General features: G+C 43.4%; 1 protein-coding gene across 4 annotated transcripts in view; it reads right to left on the bottom strand.

Moving 5' to 3' along the window:
* Positions 1–26,506, bottom strand: part of zc2hc1a (zinc finger, C2HC-type containing 1A) — an 88,281-nt gene that overhangs the window by 28,910 nt on the left and 32,865 nt on the right. For all 4 annotated transcript variants that reach the window (XM_067980653.1, XM_067980664.1, XM_067980665.1 and 1 more), the window contains exons 6-7: positions 10,506–10,605; positions 7,193–7,316 (exon numbers count right to left, since the gene is read on the bottom strand). In XM_067980653.1, the coding sequence (XP_067836754.1) occupies positions 7,193–7,316; positions 10,506–10,605 (224 nt within the window). The remainder of the gene's footprint in view (positions 1–7,192; positions 7,317–10,505; positions 10,606–26,506) is intronic.

Here is a 26,506-nt window from a genome sequence, read left to right as displayed (position 1 = left end):
GTTACAATAATAAACAACTCCATTATCACACGAAAGAAATCTATCTAATTTGCTTTTGAATGAATCAATACTATCTGCTTTCACCATCTCCCAAGGGAGCCTGTTCCACAGATTTACCATTCACTCATTGAAATAATGTTTCCGCAGATTAGTTTTAAATTTACCCTTCAAGTGTCGTCTGGTTCTACTATTCTGGACAAGGTGAAATAGCTCGTCAATGTCTACTGTCAAAATCCATAGGATTGAGTATGGGTTAGACAAGTTGAAGACAGATGCTTTCCCAAGCGCTGTGCCAGTACCATTCTGCTCATGTTCTTTCTACTCCGCCAAGTCCTCTAGACATACACTCAAGTGTAACAACATGACACAGTATATTGCCATGGAAGTAGTATTTGAAGGGGTGTTTCAACATCAGTTTCCCTTCTATTTCTACAGATGGCCTGGCCCCCAAGAATCGGGTACAGCATACAATCTCTTTGAATAAGTCAGCAGGTCACTCACTCCCACCTGTTACAACTACCTTTTTGGTCCATGGTTCTGTGATGTTTAGCTAGGATATATGGAGCTGATCCAGAATAGAATCATAGAATGGTTACAGCACAGAAGGAGCTCTCTGCAAGAGCAATAATTTGAAATTACCCCATGAAACAGAGTAACTGTAAAACATTTTCAAAACTACTACTTCAGTTTCAAAGTATAAAAGACTACATAAGTAGCATGACCTTGGTTATAGTCAGATAGAAGTTTAAAAAAAAAGAAATGACTTAGCCTGCTCAGTTAATGACTTTTTGATGTCAGAGACTTCACTGCATGACATCCCACTTCTGGGTTTTATAAAAGAACTCGGATCATAAAATGCAACAGCAGCTTGATTTGGCATACAATTAATCTAAGCTAAGAATCAAAATCCTGAAAACCCAAAACATGCACTCCCAGAAACGTGTCAGAGGATGGCCAGGAGGGAGAACAGTGGGTAGATGATATATTTATAATATATCAAAAATGGTAAGTGGTATCAAGATTAAATTGATAGTGCTGCTGTAGGTGGCACTGCAAGCGTAATGTTATGAGCCCAATTGATTACAATGTAACCTGACCTAACATTACATGATGACCAAGTGAAAATAAAGGAAGCACAACCTTCAGTGTGTTAGGTTATAATGTCCATGTCCACCTCCTCCCCCCACTGAACAAGATTTTGGCTTTCAACTGTCCCACCTCCATGAACAAGATCCTGTCCCTACACCCCAGCACATGGACCAAGATTTTGGTTCTCCGCTCCCACCTTCGCTGGCTGCATTTCCTGTTCCAATCCCTCCCCCTCACTGGCTGCAGTTGCCCCCCCACACCCAAACTCCTCACAGGCTACCCCTACCATGTTTCAATTCCCCCTTTACAGTGCATTTAGCATCCACAGCATCCCCACCCCCACTGGCTGTATTTCTCTTTGTCAATGGATAGCTATTCCATGCCTCAATCCCCCATCCCTACTAATCTGAATTATCCTACCTCAGCACTCCCTCCTTTCCTGCCTCCCCATTCTATTTGCCTTCTTCTCTTCTCCTTGCCCACATTGATTCCATTATCCCCAGCCTCTAACTCTGTTTGACCTGAAAAATTCAAACTGTGCGCAAACCTTGGGAGATCAACTTCCACCATTTAAAGAATGAAGACAGCTGGACAAAGCATATAATTTATTTTTGATCTTCATTCAGTATCCTCCACACACAATACACGAGGCTGACCAAGTAGGATGAGTAGGATGAGGGAGGACAGAAACCCCAGTCAGTAGGGCACGCCACCAAAGACATATCATTGCTCCCAGATCAAGACAATAATTAGTCCTTTTGATTTTTGAGCTTTCTAGGAGTTACAATACACACCTTGTGCATAACTTAGAATGATTTGTTATTCTTTGTGTTTGAATACCGCTGTGCAGCATTAGTCAAACAATATCATAATCACAAACCTGAAAAAGTCTTTAAATTGGTTCTCCTTTACCAAGCTTCTTCCAGGGAGAAAATACCCTGTATACACACATGCTACTGGTAACATGACAGGAATCTACTGAATGCAGTACTGTGGATATAAATATACTGTGCATTTTCTCATGATAATATAAATTCTTGTGAACTATATGGCAAATTGTTAAAAATGTTGCTACTGAAAAAACATGAAGGCCTAACAACAAATGGGGATTACTCCATGTAACAGCTGTGTGCACATGTTATTGATTAGGATCTGTTTTGGTGATTCCCCAGTGTTGCCCATAGATTGGAAGGAATGGTCTTTGACCCTGAAGGACATAGTGGATACATAAACACAACAACAGCAATGCAGAAGTACTCTGCCATCAATTTTGCGTTCCGCTGCTTAAGCACTAATTTGCTCTGGCTGTGAGGACCATAAGAAACAAATAACTGCCTAGCTTCAAGACTTGGTATTGCCTATGCGTGCACACATATGCTCTAATTCTGATTTGTTTGCAGTCAGATAGGGAGGAACACACAGTATTTTGTCCTAAATGAAACTGAGAAAATATTTTAGGCCCAAACCCATTGTACATCCAAGAATCAGAGTACTAAATCAAATGAGGCTAACTAAAGCTAATCCTGCAAGCTGAACTCAAGGTGCCTAACAGCACAATATTCCATGATAGAAACCCAAGATCACACATTCGAAGAGATTCAGATGGAGCAAACAATTTGTAACCTAGACTGAGGCCAGCTATATCAGCCCATCATGAATGATTTTTCAAATAGCTTACATGAGGCAAACTAAAAGGGATGGCCTCAGTGGACCTGATGTTAGTGGTCATCAAAAAAAAAAATCAACATTTCTGTGATATACACACACAGAAAATGGATCTGGGCTTTAACTTTTGGTCAGACAAATGAGATAAATTATACGATATGAGATGGGGTTAACCAATTGAACTGTTCCTATTTGGCATATAGGCTCCAATAGCAGAGACTTACCTCAAGTAAGTACTGTGTCAACTACCAAAAAGGGTAGTCCTCAATCCAACAACCATCCCTCTCAACAGCGAAGGCATCACTGGAACCTCCCTGGGTCTGAGTACAAGATATAGCCTGAGAGTTGAGAAGAAATCTCTATTGCAGGCATTGCTCAATACTAGGATATGGGAACCGTGACTTGTAAGGCCAGTAAAAGGTCACCAGGATCATTTTCACCCATTCTACTGAGACCTTCTACAGCACCCAGGGATGAGGAGTAAAATGACTGAAACATTTACAGAAACCTGCATATCCAAGAAAAGGAGACACCATTTAACCTCCAAGCTCCCTTGAGCAGAAACATTGGAGTTGGCAAAATAATTAGAAAGGGTACCAATTTAAGAGAATCACAAAAAGAATTAAAGGGAAGATTAGGAAAAATAATGAGAGAGAGTGGTAGAATGTGGAATTCTATGCTGCAAACTATTGTTGAAGCAGAGTCTAGAAGTATGTTTAAAAGGGAACTAGACAGTTGCTCAAAAAAGAGGAATATTAAAGAATATATGGCGAGCGAGTATAGTGGGATTAAACTACGTGGCTCCTGTGAAGGAAAACACCAGCAGAGACGATATATGTACATATCCATCATGACCAGCATTAACAATAAATGGGCTCGTGTACTTTGTACAATTGCAGACCCTTGGCAAAACTAGACAGGTCATGCTCGACCAACTTTATAAAATTCTATGAAGAAATAAGAGACAATAAAGGAAATGCAGTGGATGTGGTTAATATGGACTTTCAAAAAACTTTTGATAAGGTACCACACAACAGACTTATGGCATATTTGTGGTAAATGTAATTCAGATAAATGTAACCACCTGGATGGATAAAATTAACATTTTGATTTTAGGACTGAGAAAAATGTTTTTCAAATCAAACACAACTACCATTGACAATTATCAATTTTTATCTAATAGAAATATTTAAATAGATCAAAGAAATTTCCTTTTAATTCTCAAGGGTTCAGCAACTGCTCTGCAACATATTTACTCTAATTCTGGTGGTAAAAGGTCTCAGATTTCTTTCAAAACTTATGGAAAATTTGAGAAATTTCACAAATGTGGAACTAATCAGAATTCATAGACATTATGTAAATTAACTATTATGGTATGTTAATAACTAGCCTGAGACAGAACTGTACGAAAACAATGAAGCAACTTACCAGAGGGAAGCATGAGGCGCGTAGAGAGGGGGCAAAACTTGACCTCCTCTTGGGAAATAAGGAAGGGCAGGTGACAGAAGTATTAGTGAGGGATGACTTTGGGACCAGTGATCATAATTCCATTAGTTTTAAGATAGCTATGGAGAATGATAGGTCTGGCCCAAAAGTTAAAATTCTAAATTGGGGAAAGGCCAATTTTGATGGTATTAGACAGGAACTTTCAGAAGTTGATTGGGAGAGTCTGTTGGCAGGCAAAGGGACGTCTGGTAAGTGGGAGGCTTTCAAAAGTGTGTTAACCAGGGTTCAGGGTAAGCACATTCCTTATAAAGTGAAGGGCAAGGCTGGTAGAAGTAGGGAACCTTGGATGACTCGGGAGATTGAGGCCCTAGTCAAAAAGAAGAAGGAGGCATATGACATGCATAGACAGCTGGGATCAAGTGGATCCCTTGAAGAGTATAGAGATTGCCGGAGTAGAGTTAAGAGAGAAATCAGGAGGGCAAAAAGGGGACATGAGATTGCTTTGGCAGATAAGGCAAAGGAGAATCCAAAGAGCTTCTACAAGTACATAAAGGGCAAAAGAGTAACTAGGGAGAGAGTAGGGCCTCTTAAGGATCAACAAGGTCATCTATGTGCGGAACCACAAGAGATGGGTGAGATCGTAAATGAATATTTCACATCGGTATTTACGGTTGAGAAAGGCATGGATGTTAGGGAACTTGGGGAAATAAATAGTGATGTCTTGAGGAGTGTACATATTACAGAGAGGGAGGTACTGGAAGTCTTAACGCGCATCAAGGTAGATAAATCTCCGGGACCTGATGAAATGTATCCCAGGACGTTATGGGAGGTTAGGGAGGAAATTGCGGGTCCCCGAGCAGAGATATTTGAATCATTGACAACTACAGGTGAGGTGCCTGAAGATTGGAGGGTAGCAAATGTTGTGCCTTTGTTTAAGAAGGGCGGTAGGGAAAAGCCTGGGAACTACAGACCGGTGAGCCTGACATCTGTAGTGGGTAAGTTGTTAGAGGGTATTCCGAGAGACAGGATCTACAGGCATTTGGAGAGGCAGGGACTGATTAGGAACAGTCAGCATGGTTTTGTGAGAGGAAAATCATGTCTCACGAATTTGATTGAGTTTTTTGAAGGGGTAACCAAGAAGATAGATGAGGGCTGTGCAGTAGACGTGGTCTACATGGACTTTAGCAAAGCCTTTGACAAGGTACCGCATGGTAGGTTGTTACATAAGGTTAAATCTCACGGGATCCAAGGTGAGGTAGCCAATTGGATACAAAATTGGATTGACGACAGAAGACAGAGGGTGGTTGTAGAGGGTTGTTTTTCAAACTGGAGGCCTGTGACCAGCGGTGTGCCTCAGGGATCGGTGCTGGGTCCGCTGTTATTTGTTATTTATATTAATGATTTGGATGAGAATTTAGGAGGCATGGTTAGTAAGTTTGCAGATGACACCAAGATTGGTGGCATTGTGGACAGTGAAGAAGGTTATCTAGGATTGCAACGGGATCTTGATAAATTGGGCCAGTGGGCTGATGAATGGCAGATGGAGTTTAATTTAGATAAATGTGAGGTGATGCATTTTGGTAGATCGAATCGGGCCAGGACCTACTCCGTTAATGGTAGGTCATTGGGGAGAGTTATAGAACAAAGAGATCTAGGAGTACAGGTTCATAGCTCCTTGAAAGTGGAGTCACAGGTGGATAGGGTGGTGAAGGTGGCATTCAGCATGCTTGGTTTCATTGGTCAGAACATTGAATACAGGAGTTGGGATGTCTTGTTGAAGTTGTGATGTGGAGATGCCGGTGATGGACTGGGGTGGACAAATGTAAGGAATCTTACAACACCAGGTTATAGTCCAACAAATTTATTTTAAAATCACAAGCTTTCGGAGATTATCCCCTTCGTCAGATGAATGACGAAGGGGATAATCTCCGAAAGGATATTATTAATCTTGAAAGAGTGCAGAAAAGATTTACTAGGATGCTACCGGGACTTGATGGTTTGACTTATAGGGAGAGGTTGGATAGACTGAGACTTTTTTCCTGGAGAGTAGGAGGTTTAGGGGTGATCTTATAGAAGTCTATAAAATAATGAGGGGCATAGATAAGGTAGATAGTCAAAATCTTTTCCCAAAGGTAGGGGAGTCTATAACGAGGGGGCATAGATTTAAGGTGAGAGGGGAGAGATACAAAAGGGTCCAGAGGGGCAATTTTTCCACTCAAAGGGTGGTGACTGTGTCTGGAACGAGCTGCCAGAGGCAGTAGTGGAGGCGGGTACAATTTTGTCTTTTAAAAAGCATTTGGACAGTTACATGGGTAAGATGGGTATAGAGGGATATGGGCCAAGTGCAGGCAATTGGGACTAGCTTAGTGGTATAAACTGGGCGACATGGACGTGTTGGGCCGAAGGGCCTGTTTCCGTGTTGTAAACTTCTATGATTCTATAATTATCAAAAGGAAAAAACTTGTACAAAAAATGTCACTTTGTGCTCATCAAGGGGAGGAAAGGGCAACTTTTTAAAAAAAACCTCAATATCAACATAAATCATTTCAAGGTCAGGTACGGCAAGGATTAGATAGAGATTAATAATTTGTCTTGCTGGGTCCCAACCTCATTAACTGCACTAGTGTGGCATTTCCTTTTTAAACACTAGTCGTGCTGATGGCCTGACCAAATCAGTACAGAATTATGGGCATTGCTGTGCCGAGGACCCACGTCCACTGGAAATTGGGCTGCATCTCTCCAAACTCACTTAAGAACCTTACACTTGGCAGAGAGAGATAGCTTTCATTTCATTAAGCCCTGCTCAATTCAAGGGGCAAAGGGCAGCATTGTACCCCAATGTTCCAGCCCATTTGATTTAAATTTCTGGAATATTTAAATGCCCAGGTCTGCTATCAATTTAAAACAAAGCAGCAACTCACATTAGAGGCTTTTCTATATTCATATATATATATATATATATATATATATATAACTCTTTATCCATCCTCACCCAGTCGGTTGGCTTACTGCTCCAGACACATTATCTAAACCAGATGAACTCCGTTTTACCGGTGACCCATCTCGAAGTTTATTTTCATTGGTTGGTGACAGGTTACTTTTGGTGGTAGAAAAACCTGTCAACAAAACATTGTAACATTTAGTGTGGCTTTTTGTTGACTTGATTAAAACTGTAATAATTTAAGTCAATCACTTCAGTCAAGTGCTTTTGTGGAATGGCCTACACTGAAGTACCACAATATTTTTCCCTATCTTAGTATAAGATCTAGACCGAAGATGGCATTTTCATAATCCATGTAGAACATTTTAAGACATCCATTAGGAGACTGATTTAACTTTAAATCTTTGACATGAAATCTATATATAGTTTAGCTGAAAAGGACCTAATCCATCTGAGAATTGCAGCACCTTTAAACTGACCACACAAGTAAAACTTTTATCAGAACATGTATGAAGAGGATTGACGGGATGCTTGTAGATTGAAGACACACAGCTAAACCACAGCAACACTATTTCTATGATTAGTATATAATAATGACATATTAGAATATCATGTCACGTTAAACCAAGTATAGAATTACAGTATTTTCTATAAATGCTTGTGATTTTGTTTTTTTTAATTCGTTCATGGGATGTGGGCGTCGCTGGCAAGGCCGGCATTTATTGCCCATCCCTAATTGCCCTTGAGAAGGTGGTGGTGAGCCGCCTTCTTGAACCACTGCAGTCCGTGTGGTGACGGTTCTCCCACAGCGCTGTTAGGAAGGGAGTTCCAGGATTTCGATCCAGCAACGATGAAGGAACGGCGATATATTTCCAAGTCAGGATGGTGTGTAACTTGGAGGGGAACGTGCAGGTGGTGGTGTTCCCATGTGCCTGCTGCTCTTGTCCTTCTAGGTGGTAGAGGTCGCGGGTTTGGGAGGTGCTGACGAAGAAGCCTTGGCGAGTTGCTGCAGTGCATCCTGTGGATGGTACACACTGCAGCTACTCTGCGCCAGTGGTGAAGGGAGTAAATGTTTAGGGTGGTGGATGAGGTGCCAATCAAGCGGGCTGCTTTGTCCTGGATGGTGTCGAGCTTCTTGAGTGTTGTTGGAGCTGCACTCATCCAGGCAAATGGAGACTATTCCATCACACTCCTGACTTGTGCCTTGTAGATGGTGGAAAGGCTTTGGGGAGTCAGGAGGTGAGTCACTCGCCGCAGAATACCCAGCCTTTGACCTGCTCTTGTAGCCACAGTATTTATATGGCTGGTCCAGTTAAGTTTCTGGTCAATGGTGACTCCCAAGATGTTGATGGTGGGGGATTCGGCGATGGTAATGCCGTTGAATGTCAAGGGGAGGTGGTTAGACCCTCTCTTGTCGGAGATAGTCATTGCCTGGCACTTGTCTGGCGCGAATGTTACTTGCCACTTATCAGCCCAAGTCTGGATGTTGTTCAGGTCTTGCTGCATGCGGGCTCGGACTGCTTCATTATCTGAGGGGTGGCAAATGGAACTGAACACTGTGCAATCATCAGCAAACATCCCCATTTCTGACCTTATGATGGAGGGAAGGTCATTGATGAAGCAGCTGAAGATGGTTGGGCCTAGGACACTGCCCTGAGGGACTCCTGCAGCTATGTCCTGGGGCTGACATGATTGGCCACCAACAAGCACTACTATCTTCCTTTGTGCTAGGTATGACTCCAGCCACTGGACAGTTTTCCCCCTGATTCCCATTGACTTCAATTTTACCAGGGCTCCTTGGTGCCACACTCGGTCAAATGCAGCCTTGATGTCAAGTATTACTATTTGTTAACTGAATACTAAGAACACAAGAGCGTTATTTAAAATTTCTGTATGGGTACTTTCATTTCGGTACATAAACTAGAATGCCCAGTCAGCAAGATTTGTATGAAGCAGACAGCTAATAGAGCAAACGTAACTATTATCAACAACCATTAAACATTACAAAGAAGATATACATAAAACAATTGATTCTCAATCGTAATTTGATGCCACATGGGCTTCAGAAGCAAAATGGATGCTCAACGTACAGGATTCAAGAAAAATAATTTATATATCAGAGACAAGGGCCCCGATATTTACGGGGAGGCAGGGACGGTGCGGGAGAGTGCGGTAGCGTGGGGGAACATGGCGATGCAGACGTCTTGCCGAATTTAACGGCAGGATCTCATTATAATATTTTTTCTTCTGTTTCCCGCCTGGCAGCTGGACACATTCACAGGCTGGCCGGCTGCCGGGCGGGAAAACCAACAGCAGGAGGCCGCAGCAAGGGACCCTTGGGGACGGTCCTTGGCAATCTCGATCGCGGGACAGGCTGCAAATAGGAGATTGGGGGGGTGGGGGAGGGGTGGCAGCGATCTCAAGGCAGGCTGCAGATCGGGACTGGCAGATGTCAGGTTGCCGATCGTGGCAGAGGCTAGGGAAAGGCTACAATTGACAGAAGGGAGGCCAAAGGCTTCTTTGAGGTGTCTGGGGGAGCAATCCTGCCCCTCCTGGCTCACAAGGAATGCTATAAAAAGCACTTACCTTCTGGAGCCGGAAGTTGCTGCTGGGTCTCCCGAGCCCTGGGAAACATAGCTGGCAGCAGTTAAATTTAAATCAGGGTCCCAATTGCAACGTGGGAGCCTGATTTAAATATGTTAACGAAGCGTCCCGCCTCTCCAAGACGGAACACTCGCGCGGCTTGAACCCCACGATGGGCGGTATTCGATGGGTTGGGGATGGGTTTCCCATTTCTTTGGGTTTAACCCCCTCCCCGATCTCCTCCCGCCCATCGTGGGGTGGTTAATATCGAGGCCAAGGAGTTTACAAAGATGTAAATGTACAGAAAAAATAAAATAACCCGTTTGAAAATTACAGATAGTGGCAAACTGGTTATGGTTTTCACACAGTGGTAGCGTAATTTCGAACTTTAAAAAACTCTTAAAGCAAAAGCATGTTTTCCCCCCGAAACTTTCATGACTTGGTTTTTCTTTCTAAATACACAATTAGCTTAGCCAATTTAGACCAGACAGGTCCCTTATATGATCCCAGTCTGTGCTGTTAGTTGATATCAATCACATTATTCACTCAGGCACAGTTTCTGTACGTTCCACGTTGAGACATCCTACTTACCCAAGTCCAGAGACCTTATACATAACTTGGCAACAGCTAAGGCTTACAGACCACCCTCCTCTCTCCCCCCACCTCCTCACCGTCCACAGTATCATTCAGAAGAGTTGGATCTCTCTACCACTCCGCTAAAATGAAGCAGGAACATCCATTTAAGTGAAATAAAATTTTGAAAAATTTAAATTTGACATACCAGCTACACTTTTGCCACCAACAGAAGGCTGTGGAATCCGAGTCAATACACCAGATGTTGACATTGGTGAGTTAGTCTTTTTATGCACTGGAGACTTGTACTACATATTGAAAAAAAAACATGTCAAAAGAATGTGTTATTCACAAAGTGGAACTTTCTGTAACTTCAAACTTTATTTTTCCAATGGTAAGAAAATAGTAACTCACTTTGACCACTGCTACTGCGATAAACAATTATTTTTGCAGTAAAGTCACAGCATGTCAGTGACTAAAAGCAAATGCATTTGGAGAAGTGGGATTTTTCTCGAAATGTATATTTTATTTACATTTCAACGGTATCAGATAGTTTCTGTAATAAACTAGAAAAGTGAGCAATGGTCACAAATGTCCACCATTAAAAAATCAGGACAGATGAAGGCTGCTGTAAGTTTATTTCTATTATTTGTGTCCCTATTCATATCAGGGTTTTTCTGAATATTTCCAGGAAATAGAGGAAGTATTCTGTAATTCATAGGAGAGAAGAAATTACAAGCACTCTAGAGATCTTTTCTTTTCAAGCCCAACTTATACATAGATTCATTCAACTTGCAACCTCACATTCTCATTACAATGCTCATACGGACACTCTAAATTCAACAAATCGTGCAATTCACAAATTATATGTTGTAAAGGAGTGACCTACTGTTCCAGACCTACTTTTACAGCAACATATAAAACATAATTTAAACTGTGCAGAGCGAGAGTCTTCACAAAGGAGGACACAAATAACCTCCCAGAAATGTTAGGGAACCAAGGGTCTAGTGAGAGGGAGGAACTGAAGGAAACCAGTATTCGTTAAAAAAAAGTGCTAGGGAAATTAATGGGGCTAAAGGCTGACAAATCCCCAGGGCCTGATAATCTACATCCCGGAGTACTAAAGGAAGTGACCCTGGAAATAGTGGATGCATTGGTGATCATCTTCCAAAATTCTATAGACTTGAACAGTTCCTACAGATTGGAGGGTGGCAAATGTAACCCCACTATTTAAAAAAGAGAAAAAATGGAATTACAGACCAGTTAGCCTAACATCAGTAGTGGGGAAAATGCTAGAGTCTATTATAAAAGATGTGATAATAGAACATTTGGAAGGCATTATGGGATTGGACAAAGGCAGCATGGGTTTATGAAAGGGAAATCATGCTTAACAAATCTACTGGAGTTTTTCGAGGATGTAGCTAGTAGAATAGATGGGGGAGAACCAGTGGATGTGCTGTACTTGGACTTTCAGAAGTCTTTTAATAAGGTCCCACACAAGAGGTTAGTGTGCAAAATTAAAGCACATGGGATTGGGGGGAATATACTGGCATGGATTGAGAATTGGTTGACAGACAGGAAACAGAGAATAGGAATAAATGAGTCTTTTTCCGGGTGGCAGGCAGTGACTAGTGGGGTACCGCAGGGATCAGTGCTTGGGCCCCAGCTGTTCACAATATATATCAATGATTTGGATGAGGGAACTGAATATAACATTTCCAAGTTTGCAGATGACACAAAGCTGGGGTGGAATGTGAGCTGTGAGGAGGATGCAAAGAGGCTCCAATTTGATTTAAACAAGTTGGGTGAGTGGGCAAGAACATGGCAGATGCAGTATAACGTGGATAAATGTGAGGTTATCCACTTTGGTTGTAAAAACAGAAAGGCAGATTATCTGAATGGTGATAGATTGGGAAAAGGGGAGATGCAACGAGATCTGGGTGTCCTTGTACAACAGTCACTGAAAGTGAGCATTCAGGTCCAGCAAGCTGTTAGGAAGGCGAATGGTATGTTGGCCTTCATTGCAAGAGGATTTGAGTACAGGAGCAGGGGTGTCTTACTGCAGTTATACAGGGCCTTGGTGAGACCACATCTGGAGTACTGTGTGCAGTTTTGGTCTCCTTATCTGAGGAAGGATATCCTTGCCATGGAGGGAGTGCAACGAAGGTTTACCAGACTGATTCCTGGGATGGCAGGACTGACTAATGAGGAGAGATTGGGTCGACTAGGCCTATATTCACTGGAGTTTAGAAGAATGAGAGGTGATCTCATCGAAACATATAAAATTCTAACAGGACTAGACAGACTAGATGCAGGGAGGATGTTCCCGATGGCTGGGGAGTCCAGAACCAGGGGTTACAGTCTCAAGATACGGGGTATGCCATTTAGAACCGTGATGAGGAGAAATTTCTTCGCTCAGAGGGTGGTGAACCTGTGGAATTCTCTACCACAGAAGGCAGTGGAGGCCAAGTCATTGGATGTATTCAAGAAGGAGATAGATATATTTCTTAATGTTAAAGGGATCAAGAGATATGGGGAAAAAGCAGGAACAGGGTACTGAATTAGATGATCAGCCATGATCATTTTGAATGGCGGGGCAGGCCTGAAGGGCCTACTCTTGCTCCTATTTTCTATGTAAAAGTTCACTTGTCCTATTACACCCACACTGTCCAAAAGTCTGTACATGTTATATTCTATCATTGGCCTCCCTCTTTCATGTCCTGTTGACCCCTTATTTTCAGGAACCCTTAAGTTTCTTTCCCTACCTCCCCTGAATAAAAAAAAAATCAAGTAGTTCTGAGTTATACTGATGGCTCCACATTGATCTATATCACAACATTTTTCCTGATTTAGCCTACCCAGTAAACCATTCCAAGTGTTGATTACCCTTTGCTTCGTGACATATGTCCTAAAACTTCTCTTTAATGAGTTTTAATCTATGCCCCATGATCTAATTCCTGGAAGTAGGGTTCTTGATTCACTTCATCTAGGACTCTTAATATCTTGTATATTTCTATAAAGGTCCCTTCCAAGTCAACTTCTTTCACAGTTAAAGAGCCTTAGTTTATCCCATCTTTCCCTATACCTCAATGCTTTGACACTAGAGTCTGGATCTTAACTTGGAGCCAGGAACTCAGCAGGTGGGTGGATTTGCACGCAGGGAAGCCAGAAGTCAAGTATGCACGTTTAAATCTGTGATGGCAACTTGATTGCAGGCAATTATCTTTGCTTCCGGGTTTCATATCTCCAAGCTTCGCAGTGGGCCTACTGCGCACCTAAATGACGCGATTTAAAGCCCACTAATTGAAGGGCCAGTCCAAGAATGGATTTTGAAGGAAAAAGGAGAAACAGCATTCGGGAAAGCAAAGGCTGCCCCTAGATTTAATGACGCCTCCCTGGATGTACTGCTGGTTGCAGTGAGAGCCAGAATGCAGGTAGTGTTTCTAATGGATGGCAGGAAGAAACTTGGCTGTGTAACCAAAAATGCTTGGCTGGAGGTGGCAGAAGAGGTGAGCAGCAGGAGCACAGTACCCAGGTCTTGTGTTCAGTGCAGGAAGCATTTTAATGAGCTGATCTGGTCAGGAAAACTGAGTACAGTTGCTGATTCACCCACATCCTGTGTTGTTCAACACCACCAACTCCCCTCCCCCGTCACTCTGTGTTGGCAAGCCAACTCCATCACATCACTCCTCACACTCAGTTAAGTGTCAGCAGCAGCAACCATCCTTCACTTCCTCAACTGCCCATTTATTCACTCACCACTGCCACTCACACCAATCCTGACACAATGTGATGTATCTGTCTGATAGTCGCCCTCTGATGCATCTCTTTAATAGTCAGCCTCGCCCAAAGCAATGCATCCATTGGGTGAATATGTCACCTTCAGTCACTCGCAGGACTGTTCTTTCTCTCCTTGTAGGAGCACAAAACGCAAGGGAGAGGAGCAGAACTGGAGATGGACCACCACACAGTGGAGGTGACCAACGTGGAGGAGGAGGCCATGGAAATAAGTCGGGCCATTGCATGCCAATCCATCGGAGATGGGGAGACTGGCAACCTGCAGATGCCTGATGACAGAATTTTTAACATCTTTCACACACATGATGAACTGATTTGATCAATGATGTAACTGTGCCAGACCTCAGTATGGGCATTGGAATGGTTGTCACTTTTGCGATTAATCATTAGTATCACGTTCTGTTGTCTTCCAGGGCCTTCAAGAGCAATCATCTGAAATGAAAGAAAGCTATTCCTCAGAGGAGCTCATTCCTTTTGAAGAAGCACTGTCACTGGACATACAGCCATACACCAGCGCTGATACTCACACTTCAGTGGGTCCTGTTAGATAATTAGTTGGGTTGTCACCTGGTGATTCACCACTCACAAGTGAGCACGAGCAGACACTGGTGGCAGGGGCAGCTGTGGAGAGTCTGCGTTGGGGGGGGGGGGGCGCACTCCTCACCAAGCTCTGTTCAGCTGGACCCCGGGGGCCATTGTTGAGAAGGAAAATGACAGAGGTACAGCAGCAACTTTGCAAGGTAATGGAAAAAGTGCCATGCACACTCTCCACAATAGCGGACAGGATGAAGGTGTCCAACTCCATCACTAGCGGATTGGTGGCATGGGTGTGTGTGAGAATATCCGCGATGGAGAGAATGGTAGACTCCACTGAGCTTCAAGCATGTCTCTCAAATGAGTCCATGCAGGCCATGACAATGGCCGTGCGGATTCTGGATGTCAACATGTCTGCCGCCTTAAAGAAGCAGACAGATACTTTAGCCGTGGCCTTACAACACAGCACATCTGCTCACCAACTTGCTGGTCAGCAGAACGGTGGGAGTGATGTTGCGCTGGCCTGGGAGACAGATGATGGCGAAAGGGGACATGGAAGTGGGAATTCCACTCTCAGCGTTTCCATGTCTCAACTGTTGCCTCCACCACCACCGCCCCCCAACCCAAACCAGTACCCGCAATGCTGCCTCTTTTCCCAATGGCTGAGTCTGCCCTTGCGTAGGTGCAGGTGGAGCAGTTTTCGGTGGGGCCCTCACGGGCTCCAAATCCCAGAGGTCGTAGGTCGAGAGAATCTCACAAGTCAGGGCAGGGATCTGAGCAACCTGCCTCAACCTCTGCTGAAGCCACAGGAAATGCACCATGTAGAAGTGGTAGAAAGGGAAAGGCTAAGCAATTGTAATTCACCAAGGGTATGTACAAGGGTGTTTGACGAGCTGTCATGTTGTTATTTTTTGTGTTACGGCACATTACATTTAGTAATTATCACAACCACTGCCAGGTCTTGTCCATTATTGAGTCCCTTTTGTGAATTCACCCTTTCATGTGCTTCACCGTGAATGCCAAGACATGATGCCACCCATTGGGCACATGTGCAATGGGTATATGCATGGTTGAAGGACTGTTTTGTGCAAATGGCAGGGGGATGGGGGCAGGGTTGGGGGGGTTAGTGGTGGTTGTTCCAGGCGACCTATTTCAAAGTCTTCAATTTGCACATTTCATTATGAGAACCTACTAGTGATGAGGGAATCCCTGGGATCACGGGCAGATATGTGCACGGCTGTTCTGGCGATGGGTTCCCCATCTTCATTTTCCTCCTCCTCAGATGTACTGTGGAATAGATCTATTACATCCCCCATCCTGATCTTGTCAATTTGAGGGGCTCTAAAATGTAGGTAAATTTGACTGAACACAAGAATTCTCAGTCTCAACAAAGAAATCTTAGTCTAAACACAAATGTTTGTCTGAGAGAACCGAGTGCCCAGCTACAATACCTCTCCTTTTATTGAGATGTGTCAATCACTGGCCTAAAGGGTCAAATGAGCTTCGGCTGCAACTCGCCTCCGTTTCAATGGCGTGTTTCAGAAGCCATGGGAGACACATTCAAGAAGAGTTAAATCCATTTCTGTTGCAGAATCCACAAAAAGTTAAGTACCTGAAGTGTTTCAACTACCTGAATTGGCTCTTTAAATATCGGCCGGTTGGCTTTAAGTGGGGATGGGACTTCCGGGTTTCTGTTGTGCGCGCACATCTTAACGCGCCTGGATTAAACCCGGAAATGGGCGATTTGGAGCCGGGATGCAGTCCCGCTCCAAAAAACTGTTACTTTAACCTCCCACTAGCTCCCCAATCCACCTGTTCTTGCAGGTTAAAATTATCCCCAGGAGTCAGCCATGTGGTATTTCTCTTTACCACCTCATATGCCTTGAATATTTCCCTTATATCTCAGTGACCAAAACTGAAAAGCACTGCAGGAGAAGTAAATGATGCAGTGGCATACGTTGCATTTTCTATCATTATGCTGCACAGTAGTCACACCCGTGGAAATGGTTAAGTTAAAGACAATTTAACGGGCTACAGCAGGTACAGTAAAAAGCCTTCTAAAATCCTTATATATGATCCATTGTCCTTTTTTTTATTTTATCACTGCTGACAATTGCTTCAACATCTCCTTTTATGCTTTCAGGTGTATGGCTTCCAATTTTGCATTCTTCACCTTTCTGAAGAGGCCACAATGGGTTTTCCAATGGGAACAGTGCTAGATTTGTATTTTATGAATGAAGAGGAAGAAAAACAGAGGTCAGGCTACTTAGGCATGATAGGAGGCATATTGCACTCACTCACAAGTATACTCACTCTAGAATATACAAACCAAGGTGCTTCTACCTCCAGATGACCCAGGAACAAAGTTTGTGGAAATTACTTTTAGAATAATAGTGAACCTAACAGCACTCAACATTATTAAAGGCAAATTCGAAGAGCAAGTTCCGGCAACCGCACATGTGCATTGAAATGCAGAAATTCGGAACTTGCTCTTCCTGGTTCACCAGCAATGAGAAAGCTCCGCAGATTGACAGCTCGCCGGCTAGTTCTCCAGTGAGTATAGGAACAGGAGAATAGACCGGATGAATGCGTGGCTGCAGGGATGGTGTAGGAGGGAAGGATTTAGATTCCTGGGACATTGGGACCAGTTCTGGGGAAGCTGGAACCTGTACACCTGAGCAGGACCGGGACCAATGTCCTTGCGGGGGTGTTTGCTAGTGCTGTTGGGGAAGGTTTAAACGAGAGTGGCAGGGGGATGGGAACCTGAGCGGGAAGTCAGAAGGGAGTAAAGTTGAGAGCAGCAAGAGAGGGGAAGACACAGGGGAAATTTACAATACAAATAGTACAAACAGTTGTTCAACAACAAGTGAAAGGGAAAAGCATAGAGCAGCAGAAAGAAAGTGTACTTTAGGCAATACAGATATAGTGAAAACTAGAAAGCGTAAGGCGATTAACCCAGCATCAAAGCTGAAGGTCAGGCTAGGGTGTGTGGCCCAACTAAGAGTTCTATATACAAATGCACGGAGTATAAGGAATAAATTAAACGAACTACAGGTTCAAATTCAAATTGGAGGGTATGACATGATAGCTATTACAGAGACATGGCTGCAGGATGGTCAGGATTGGGAACTAAGTATACCAGGTTATAAGGTCTACAGGAGAGATAGGGAAAATGGAAGAGGGGGAGGAGTAGCCTGAGTGATTAGAGATGAAATCACTTCAATGATAAAGGAGGATATAACGAGAGGTAAGCAGCCAACAGAGACCTTATGGGTTGAATTGAGAAATAGGAAAGGATCTAAGACTATAGTGGGAGTTGTGTATAGGACCCCTGGCAGCAGCTCTGAAGTGCTGGATTTTATAAATGCAGAGATTAGACAAGCGTGTAACAAAGGCATAGTGGTCTTAATGGGGGTCTTTAATCTTCACATAGATTGGGAAAAGCAGACTAGCAACTGGCAGAAAGGTAGTGAATTTCTTGAGTGTGTCCGGGATAGTTTTCTACAGCAGTATGTCCTAGTGGCAACAAGGGGGCAAGCCATACTAGATTTAGTAATGAGTAATGAACCAGATTTAGTTCAGAGCTTAACTGTGCGTGAACATCTATCCAATAGCGATCATAACATGATCGAGTTCAATGTAGTGTTTGAAAGGGAAAAAAGTGAATCAGCTGCTAAGATTCTAGACTTGGGTCAGTCCAACTTCAATGGGATGAGACAGAGACTGTCCACAGTAAACTGGGCAAATCTGTTAATGGGTAAAATGACTGATGATCAGTGGGAAATGTTTAAAGAAACATTTAACGAGATACAGATCCAGTTTATACCCCTGAGAGGCAAAAACTCTACTTGCCAAAAAAAAACAACCATGGACAACTAAAGAGGTAAGGGACAGTATAAGACATAAGGAAAGGGCATACAAAAAGGCAAAAAATGGCACAGATCCTGGCGAATGGGAAAGATACAAAGATCAACAAAGGGTCACAAAACAGATAGTAAGAGCTACAAAAAGAGAGTATGAAAAGAAACTTGCAAGGGATATCAAAACCAATATGAAGAACTTTTATAGTTATATTAGGAAAAAGAGGGTGGTCAGGAGCAGTGTTGGCCCCTTAAAAACTGAAAGTGGGGATATTGTCATTGACAATGGGGAAATGGCGGACATGTTGAACGATTACTTTGCGTCAGTATTTACAGTAGAAAAAGATAGCATGCCGGAAATCCCAAGAAAACTAATATTGAATCGGGGACAGGGACTCGATAAAATTAACATAAGTAAAGCAACAGTAATGAAGAAAATAATAGCACCAAAGAGTGACAAATCCCCAGGACCAGATGGTTTCCATCCCAGGGTTTTAAAGGAAGTAGGTGAGCACATTGTGGGTGCCCTAACTATAATCTTTCAAAGTTCTCTAGATTCAGGAACTGTCCCTCTCGATTGGAAAATTGCACATGTCACTCTGCTTTTTAAGAAAGGAGAGAGAGGGAAACTGGGGAATTATAGACCAGTTAGCCTAACATCTGTTGTGGGGAAAATGCTGGAGTCTATAATTAAGGATAGGGTGACTGAACACCTCGAGAATTTTCAGTTAATCAGGGAGAGCCAGCATGGACTTGTGAAAGGTAGGTCGTGCCTGACAAACCTGATTGAATTTTTTGAAGAGGTGACTAAAGTAGTGGACAGGGGAATGTCAATGGATGTTATTTATATGGACTTCCAGAAGGCATTTGAAAAGGTCCCACATAAGAGACTGTTAGCTAAGATAGAAGCCCATGGAATAGAGGGAAAAATACGGACTTGGTTAGGAAATTGGCTGAACGAAAGGCGACAGAGAGTAGGGATAATGGGTAAGTATTCACATTGGCAGGATGTGACGAGTGGAGTCCCACAGGGATCTGTCTTGGGGCCTCAATTATTCACAATATTTATTAATGACTTAGATGAAGGCATAGAAAGTCTCATATCTAAGTTTGCCGATGACACAAAGATTGATGGCATTGTAAGCAGTGTAGATGAAAACATAAAATTACAAAGCGATATTGATAGATTAGGTGAATGGGCAAAACTGTGGCAAATGGAATTCAATGTAGACAAATGTGAGGTCATCCACTTTGGATCAAAAAAGGATAGAACAGGGTACTTTCTAAATGGTAAAAAGTTAAAAACAGTGGATGCCCAAAGGAACTTAGGGGTTCAGGTACATAGATCATTGAAGTGTCATGAACAGGTGCAGAAAATAATCAAGAAGGCTAATGGAATGCTGGCCTTTATATCTAGAGGACTGGAGTACAAGGGGGCAGAAGTTATGCTGCAGCTATACAAAACTCTGGTTAGACCGCACCTGGAGTACTGTGAGCAGTTCTGGGCACCGCACCTTCGGAAGGACATATTTGCCTTGGAGGGAGTGCAGCGTAGGTTCACTGGAATGATACCTGGACTTCAAGGGTTAAGTTATGAGGAGAGATTACACAAATTGGGGGTGTATTCTCTAGAGTTTAGAAGGTTAAGGGGTGATCGGATCTAAGTTTATAAGATATTAAGGGGAACAGATAGGGTGGATAGAGAGAAACTATTTCCGCTGGTTGGGGATTGTAGGAGTAGAGGGCACAGTCTAAAAATTAGAGCCAGACCTTTCAGGAGTGAGATTAGAAAACATTTCTACACACAAGGGCGGCAGAAGTTTGGAACTCTCTTCCGCAAACGGCAATTGATACTAGCTCAATTGCTGAATTTAAATCTGAGATAGATAGCTTTTTGGCAAAAGAGCATAAGAAATAGGAGCAGGAGTAGGCCAATCGGCCCCTCGAGCCTGCTCCGCCATTCAATAAGATCATGGCTGATCTGATCCTAACCTCAAATCTAAATTCATGTCCAATTTCCTGCCCGCTCCCCGTAACCCTTAATTCCCTTTACTTCTATTTCTGTTTTAAATTTATTTAATGATGTAGCTTCCACAGCTTCCTGGGGCAGCAAATTCCACAGACCTACCACCCTCTGAGTGAAGAAGTTTCTCCTCATCTCAGTTTTGAAAGAGCAGCCCCTTATTCTAAGATTATGCCCCCTCGTTCTAGTTTCACCCATCCTTGGGAACATCCTTACCGCATCCACCCGATCAAGCCCCTTCACAATTTTATATGTTTCAATAAGATCGCCTCTCATTCTTCTGAACTCCAATGAGTAGAGTCCCAATCTACTCAACCTCTCCTCATATGTCCGCCCCCTCATCCCCGGGATTAACCGAGTGAACCTTCTTTGTACTGCCTCGAGAGTAAGTATGTCTTTTCTTTAGTATGGACACCAAAACTGTATGCAGTATTCCAGGTGCGGTCTCACCAATACCTTATATAACTGCAGCAATACCTCCCTGTTTTTATATTCTATCCCCCTAGCAATAAAAGCCAACATTCCGTTGGCCTTCTTGATCACCTGCTGCACCTGCATACTAACTTTTTGATTTTCTTGCACTAGGACCCCCAGATCCCTTTGTACTGCAGTACTTTCCAGTTTCTCGCCTTTAAGATAATAACTTGCTCTCTGATTTTTCCTGCCAAAGTGCATAAACTCACATTTTCCAATATTGTATTGCATCTGCCAAATCTCCGCCCACTCACCCAGCCTGTCTTTATCCCCCTGCAGGTTTTTTATGTCCTCCTCACTCTCTACTTTCCCTCCCATCTTTGTATCATCTGCAAACTTTGATATGTTACACTCGGTCCCCTCCTCCAAATCGTTAATATAGATTGTAAAGAGTCGGGGACCCAGCACCGACCCCTGCGGAACACCACTGGCTACTGGTTGCCAGTCTGAGAATGAACCATTTATCCCAACTCTCTGCTTCCTGTTAGATAACCAATCCTCCACCCATGCCAGAATATTACCCCCAATCCAGTGATTCTTTATCTTGAGCAATAATCTTTTATGTGGCACCTTGTCGAATGCCTTCTGGAAGTCTAAATACACTACGTCCACTGGTTCCCCTTTATCCACCCTGTACGTTATGTCCTCAAAGAACTCAAGCAAATTTGTCAGACATGACTTCCCCTTCATAAAGCCATGCTGACTTTGTCCTATTAAATTATGTTTATCCAAATGTTCCGCTACTGTCTCCTTGATAATAGACTCCAAAATTTTACCCACCACAGATGTTAGGCTAACTGGTCTATAATTTCCAGCCTTCTGCCTACTACCCTTTTTAAATAACGGTGTTACATTAGCAGTTTTCCAATCTGCCAGGACCTTTGCCGAGTCCAAAGAATTTTTGGAAAATTATTACCAAAGCATCCACAATCCCTCAAGACCCTAGGATGTAAGCCATCAGGTCCAGGGGATTTATCCGCCTTGAGTCCCATTAATTTACTGAGTACCAATTCCTTAGTGATTTTAATCATATTTAGCTCCTCCCCCCCTAGAGCCCCCTGTTTGTCCAGTGTTGGGATATTCTTAGTGTCCTCTACCGTAAAGACTGAAACAAAATATTTGTTCAGCATTTTTGCCAACTCCATGTTTCCCACCATTAATTTCCCGGTCTCATCCTCTAACGGACCTACGTTTGCCTTAGCCACCCTTTTATATAACTGTAGAAACTCTTACTATCTGTTTTTATATTTTATGCTAATTTATTTTCATAATCTATCTTCCCTTTCTTAATCAATCCTTTAGTTACTTTTTGCTGTCTTTTGAAGACTTCCCAATCTTCTATCCTCCCACTAAGTTTGGCTACCTTATATGTCCTTGCTTTTAGTCGGATACTATCCTTAATTTCTTTACTTAGCCACGGATGGCTGTCATTTCTTTTACACCCTTTTTTCCTCAGTGGAATATATTCTTTTTGAAAGTTGTAAAATAACTCCTTGAATGAACACCACTGCTCATGTACCGTCTTACCCTTTAATCTATTTTCCCAGTCCACTTTAATCAATTCCGCTCTCATACCATCATAGTCTCCTTTATTCAAGCTCAGTACGCTTGTTTGAGAACCAACCTTCTCACCCTCTAATTGGATATGGAATGTAACCATGTTATGGTCACTCATTCCAAGGGGATCCTTAACTAGGACATTATTAATTAATCCTGGCTCATTACACAGGACCAGGTCCAAGGTTGCCTGCCCCCTTGTAGGATCAGTTACATACTGCTCAAGAAATCCATCCCTAATACACTCAATAAACTCTTCCTCAAGGCTGCCCTGCCCAATTTGATTTGTCCAGTTAATATGATAGTTAAAATCCCCCATAATTATAGCTGTTCCCTTATTACATGCCCAGACTATTTCCTGATTAATACTTCTTCCAGCAGAGTTGCAACTATTAGGAGGCCTATATACTACGCCCACTAGTGTTTTTTTCCCCTTATTATTCCTCATCTCTACCCAAACTGTTTCATTGTCCTGATCCTTTGTCCCAATATCATTTCTCTGTATTACAGTGATTCCTTCCTTTATTAACATAGCCACCCCACCTCCCCTTCCTTCCTGCCTGTCCTTCCTGATTGTTAAATACCCTGGCATATTTAATTCCCAGTCGTTGTCACCCTGCAGCCATGTTTCTGTAATGGCCACAAGATCATACCCATACGTAGTTATTTGTGCCGTTAACTCGTCCATTTTGTTACGAATGCTACGTGCATTCAGATAAAGAACTTTCAAATATGTTTTGTGACACTTAGTTCCTGCTTTTTCCTTTTTTAACACTTTACCTTTTACTCCATACCTTCTGTCCGTTCCTGACACGCTTTCCTCTGTCTCCCTGCTCAGGTTCCCAACCCCTGCCACAGCTTTGATGCTGGGTTAATCGCCTTACGCTTTCTAGTTTTTATTTTATCTGTCGTGCCTAAAGTACACTTTCTTTCCGCTGCTCTACGCTTTTCCCTTTCACTTGTTCTTGAACAACTGTTTGTACTATTTGTATTGTAGATTTCCTCTGGGTCTTCCCCTCTCTTGCTGCTCTCAACTTTATTCCCTTCTGACTCCCCGCTCAGGTTCCCAACCCCCTGCCACTCTAGTTTAAACCTTCCCCAACAGCACTAGCAAACACCCCCGCGAGGATGTTGGTCCCGGTCCTGCTCGGGTGTAACCCGTCACGCTTGTACAGGTCCCACCTTCCCCAGAACCGGTCCCAATGTCCCAGGAATCTAAATCCCTCCCTCCTACACCATCCCTGCAGCCACGCATTCATCCTGTCTATTCTCCTGTTCCTATACTCACTAGCACGTGGCACCAGTAGTAATCCTGAGATCACTACCTTTGAAATCCTGCTTTTTAATTTATCTCCTAACTCCTTAAATTCACCTTGCAGGACCTCATCCCTTTTTTTTTTAACCTATGTCGTTGGTACCAATATGGACCACGACTACTGGCTGTTCACCCTCCCCCTCCAGAATGCCCTGCAGCCGCTCCGTGACATCCTTGATCCTAGCACCTGGGAGGCAACATACCATCCTGGAGTCACGTTTGCAGCTGCAGAAACGCCTATCTGTTCCCCTTACAATTGAATCCCCTATCACTATAGCCCTGCCACTCTTCTTCCTCCCCTCCTGTGCAGCAGAGCCACCCGTGGTGCCCCAAACCTGGCTCTTGCTGTTTTCCCCTGATAAACCATCTCCCCCAACATTATCTAAAGCAGAATATCTGTTTGAGAGGGAGATGGCCCCAGGGGACTCCTGCTCTACCTGCCTAGTCCTTTTACTCTGCCTGGCGGTCACCCATTTCCAAAGGTATTCAGGGATACGGGCCAAAAGCAGGTATATGGAGCTAGATCACAGATCAGCCATGATCTTATCAAATGGCGGAGCAGGCACGAGGGGCTGAATGGCCTACTCCTGTTCCTATGAGATCAATGGAGGTGCATGAACTTGCTGCTAGAATGCGGTAAGTACCCACTAAAAAGGTACGCTCAAATATATCAGGTCTAAACTAAGTTTTAACAGTGTGGTAAATTCTTAATGACAGCCAAATGACCTCTCTGGCACTGAAAATTAAATTCTAAAAATGTGGAATCTCAGTCATTGCGCTTTTAATAGTTGGACATTTTTTTAAAAATTAAAATTTTTTAAAACTTTTTTTCTGCCTCCTTTATCTGTCTTTTAATTTGATATTTCTTACCCTTTATTTTGCTGTCTCTAACTGTTTTTACATTGATTTTACTGTTGTTGCTTTCACGTCAAGGTTTTGACTCTTTGCGGCTTGTCGAGAATGCTGCAATCTGATTGGTCGAGGGGAGAGAGCGATCCTCTCGTTGGCCACAAAGGTCCTAGGTTTGCGAGAGTTAACGCTGGACTCTTTTCAGGTTCGATAAGAGGAAGTTCCCGAAGTAAAGACCACCGATACGATATGGGTTAGTATATAAGGAGCGGCGTTCACCGTTCACAGCAATTTCCGGCCCATTGTTTGTTAGAAGAGAGCCAGTTCATCACCTTACCCATGGACTAATGGTGCCAACAGGACAGGGCGCTACAATTTTATTGAATGGCAGAATTCACCAAAGTACAAGAGTCATAGATTGCATCCATGTGGCCACACATGCACCCTTCCTCAATTCCATCACCGACATCAACAGGAATGGATTCCACTCACAATGTCAAGTTAGTTTTTGACTAGCATCATAGAAATAAGAGCTTGCTTTACTGGCAACCGCTACAATGCCTTAATTTTAAGGCAGTCCACTGTGCCAGGTATTTTGACCCAGAAAGGCAAGTGTCTCACTGGCTCTGGAGGGATCAAGGCTACCCACTATAGCATGACAAATGACAACCGACCACTTTTTGAGGACACCAGCTGAGCACCACTATAACATGGTCCATTATGCCATTGGAGTAATCACAGAGCACACTACTGGAAAGCTTCAGATGCCTGGATCAGTATGGGGTGCTTAGCATTATAGTCTGGCTAGGGTTTCAAGGATACTGGTAAGATGCTACCTTTTGCACAAAACTTGTCTTACAAAGGGACCTCTTCTTGGAGGCCACGGAGGAGAATGGCTCCTAATCGTAACAAGAGGAATCAGGCAGGTGAGCAGCAGGAGCATGAAGAGGAAGCAGATCGCAACCATTACTGACTGCATGAGACATTCGTGACAGTCTGCTACAGGAAATCTCTTAAGAACCACTTCTGCCCATTGAATAAACGGCTCTGTCGACATCTTCCCTGCTTCCCACCACAATTACTGCTTCATCTAGGGACCCTTCTTTACGTGCATCAATTCAAATGCATCACATGCATGCCACATCATCAAAGCCACTTCCAAACCTTGCACAATGATTTCAGTGCAACCATAATTTCAATCAAAATCCATTCAGTGTGAGCCTATTGTTTCTTTCCACGTTGCTTCCCTCAATGTAGCGTGTGATGCGTGATCTCTTATACTTAGCCTAGGTAGTACCTGAATGGCAGGAGTGCATAAGGTGCCTGGCTACCGTGTTTTTCAAAAGTCTTCTTGAGACAGAGGTGGATCACGTCTCATGGTAGCCAAGTCCTGAGATGGACCTGCTGCAGTATGTACCTCTTGATAGTAACACATGGTTACTCTCCCACCATACTCCTCAGATGTCTGCACCTGTGGCAGTAAGAAGGCAGGGCCAGAAATGCTACGCCAGAAGCTAAGACTGTCCTTGGGGCCTCTGTGATGAGGGCCTCCACTGAAGATCAGCCTGTAAATGCCACACAGTTCAGTGCTGACTACAGTACTGCAAACCTATCCATCAGGGTATCCTGCATGTAAGTACTGCTCCAATTGACCTGCTAACTGCTGCAAATTCTTGGGAGACCATCCCCAGTGTCTGCCTGCATGTGATACCCTACAAGCATCCTTTTTTTATATAAAGGAAGACCAGTGAAATCTAGGTCCTGAGGCTCTGCAGCCGTGGACCGACTTCTACTGACAT

This window comes from Heptranchias perlo, chromosome 3 (genome assembly GCF_035084215.1).
Source record: "Heptranchias perlo isolate sHepPer1 chromosome 3, sHepPer1.hap1, whole genome shotgun sequence".
In the NCBI taxonomy this organism is placed as follows: Eukaryota; Metazoa; Chordata; class Chondrichthyes; order Hexanchiformes; family Hexanchidae; genus Heptranchias; species Heptranchias perlo.
The sequence above is the reverse complement of the archived record's forward strand: the minus strand, read 5'-3'. Positions and strand labels throughout refer to the sequence as shown.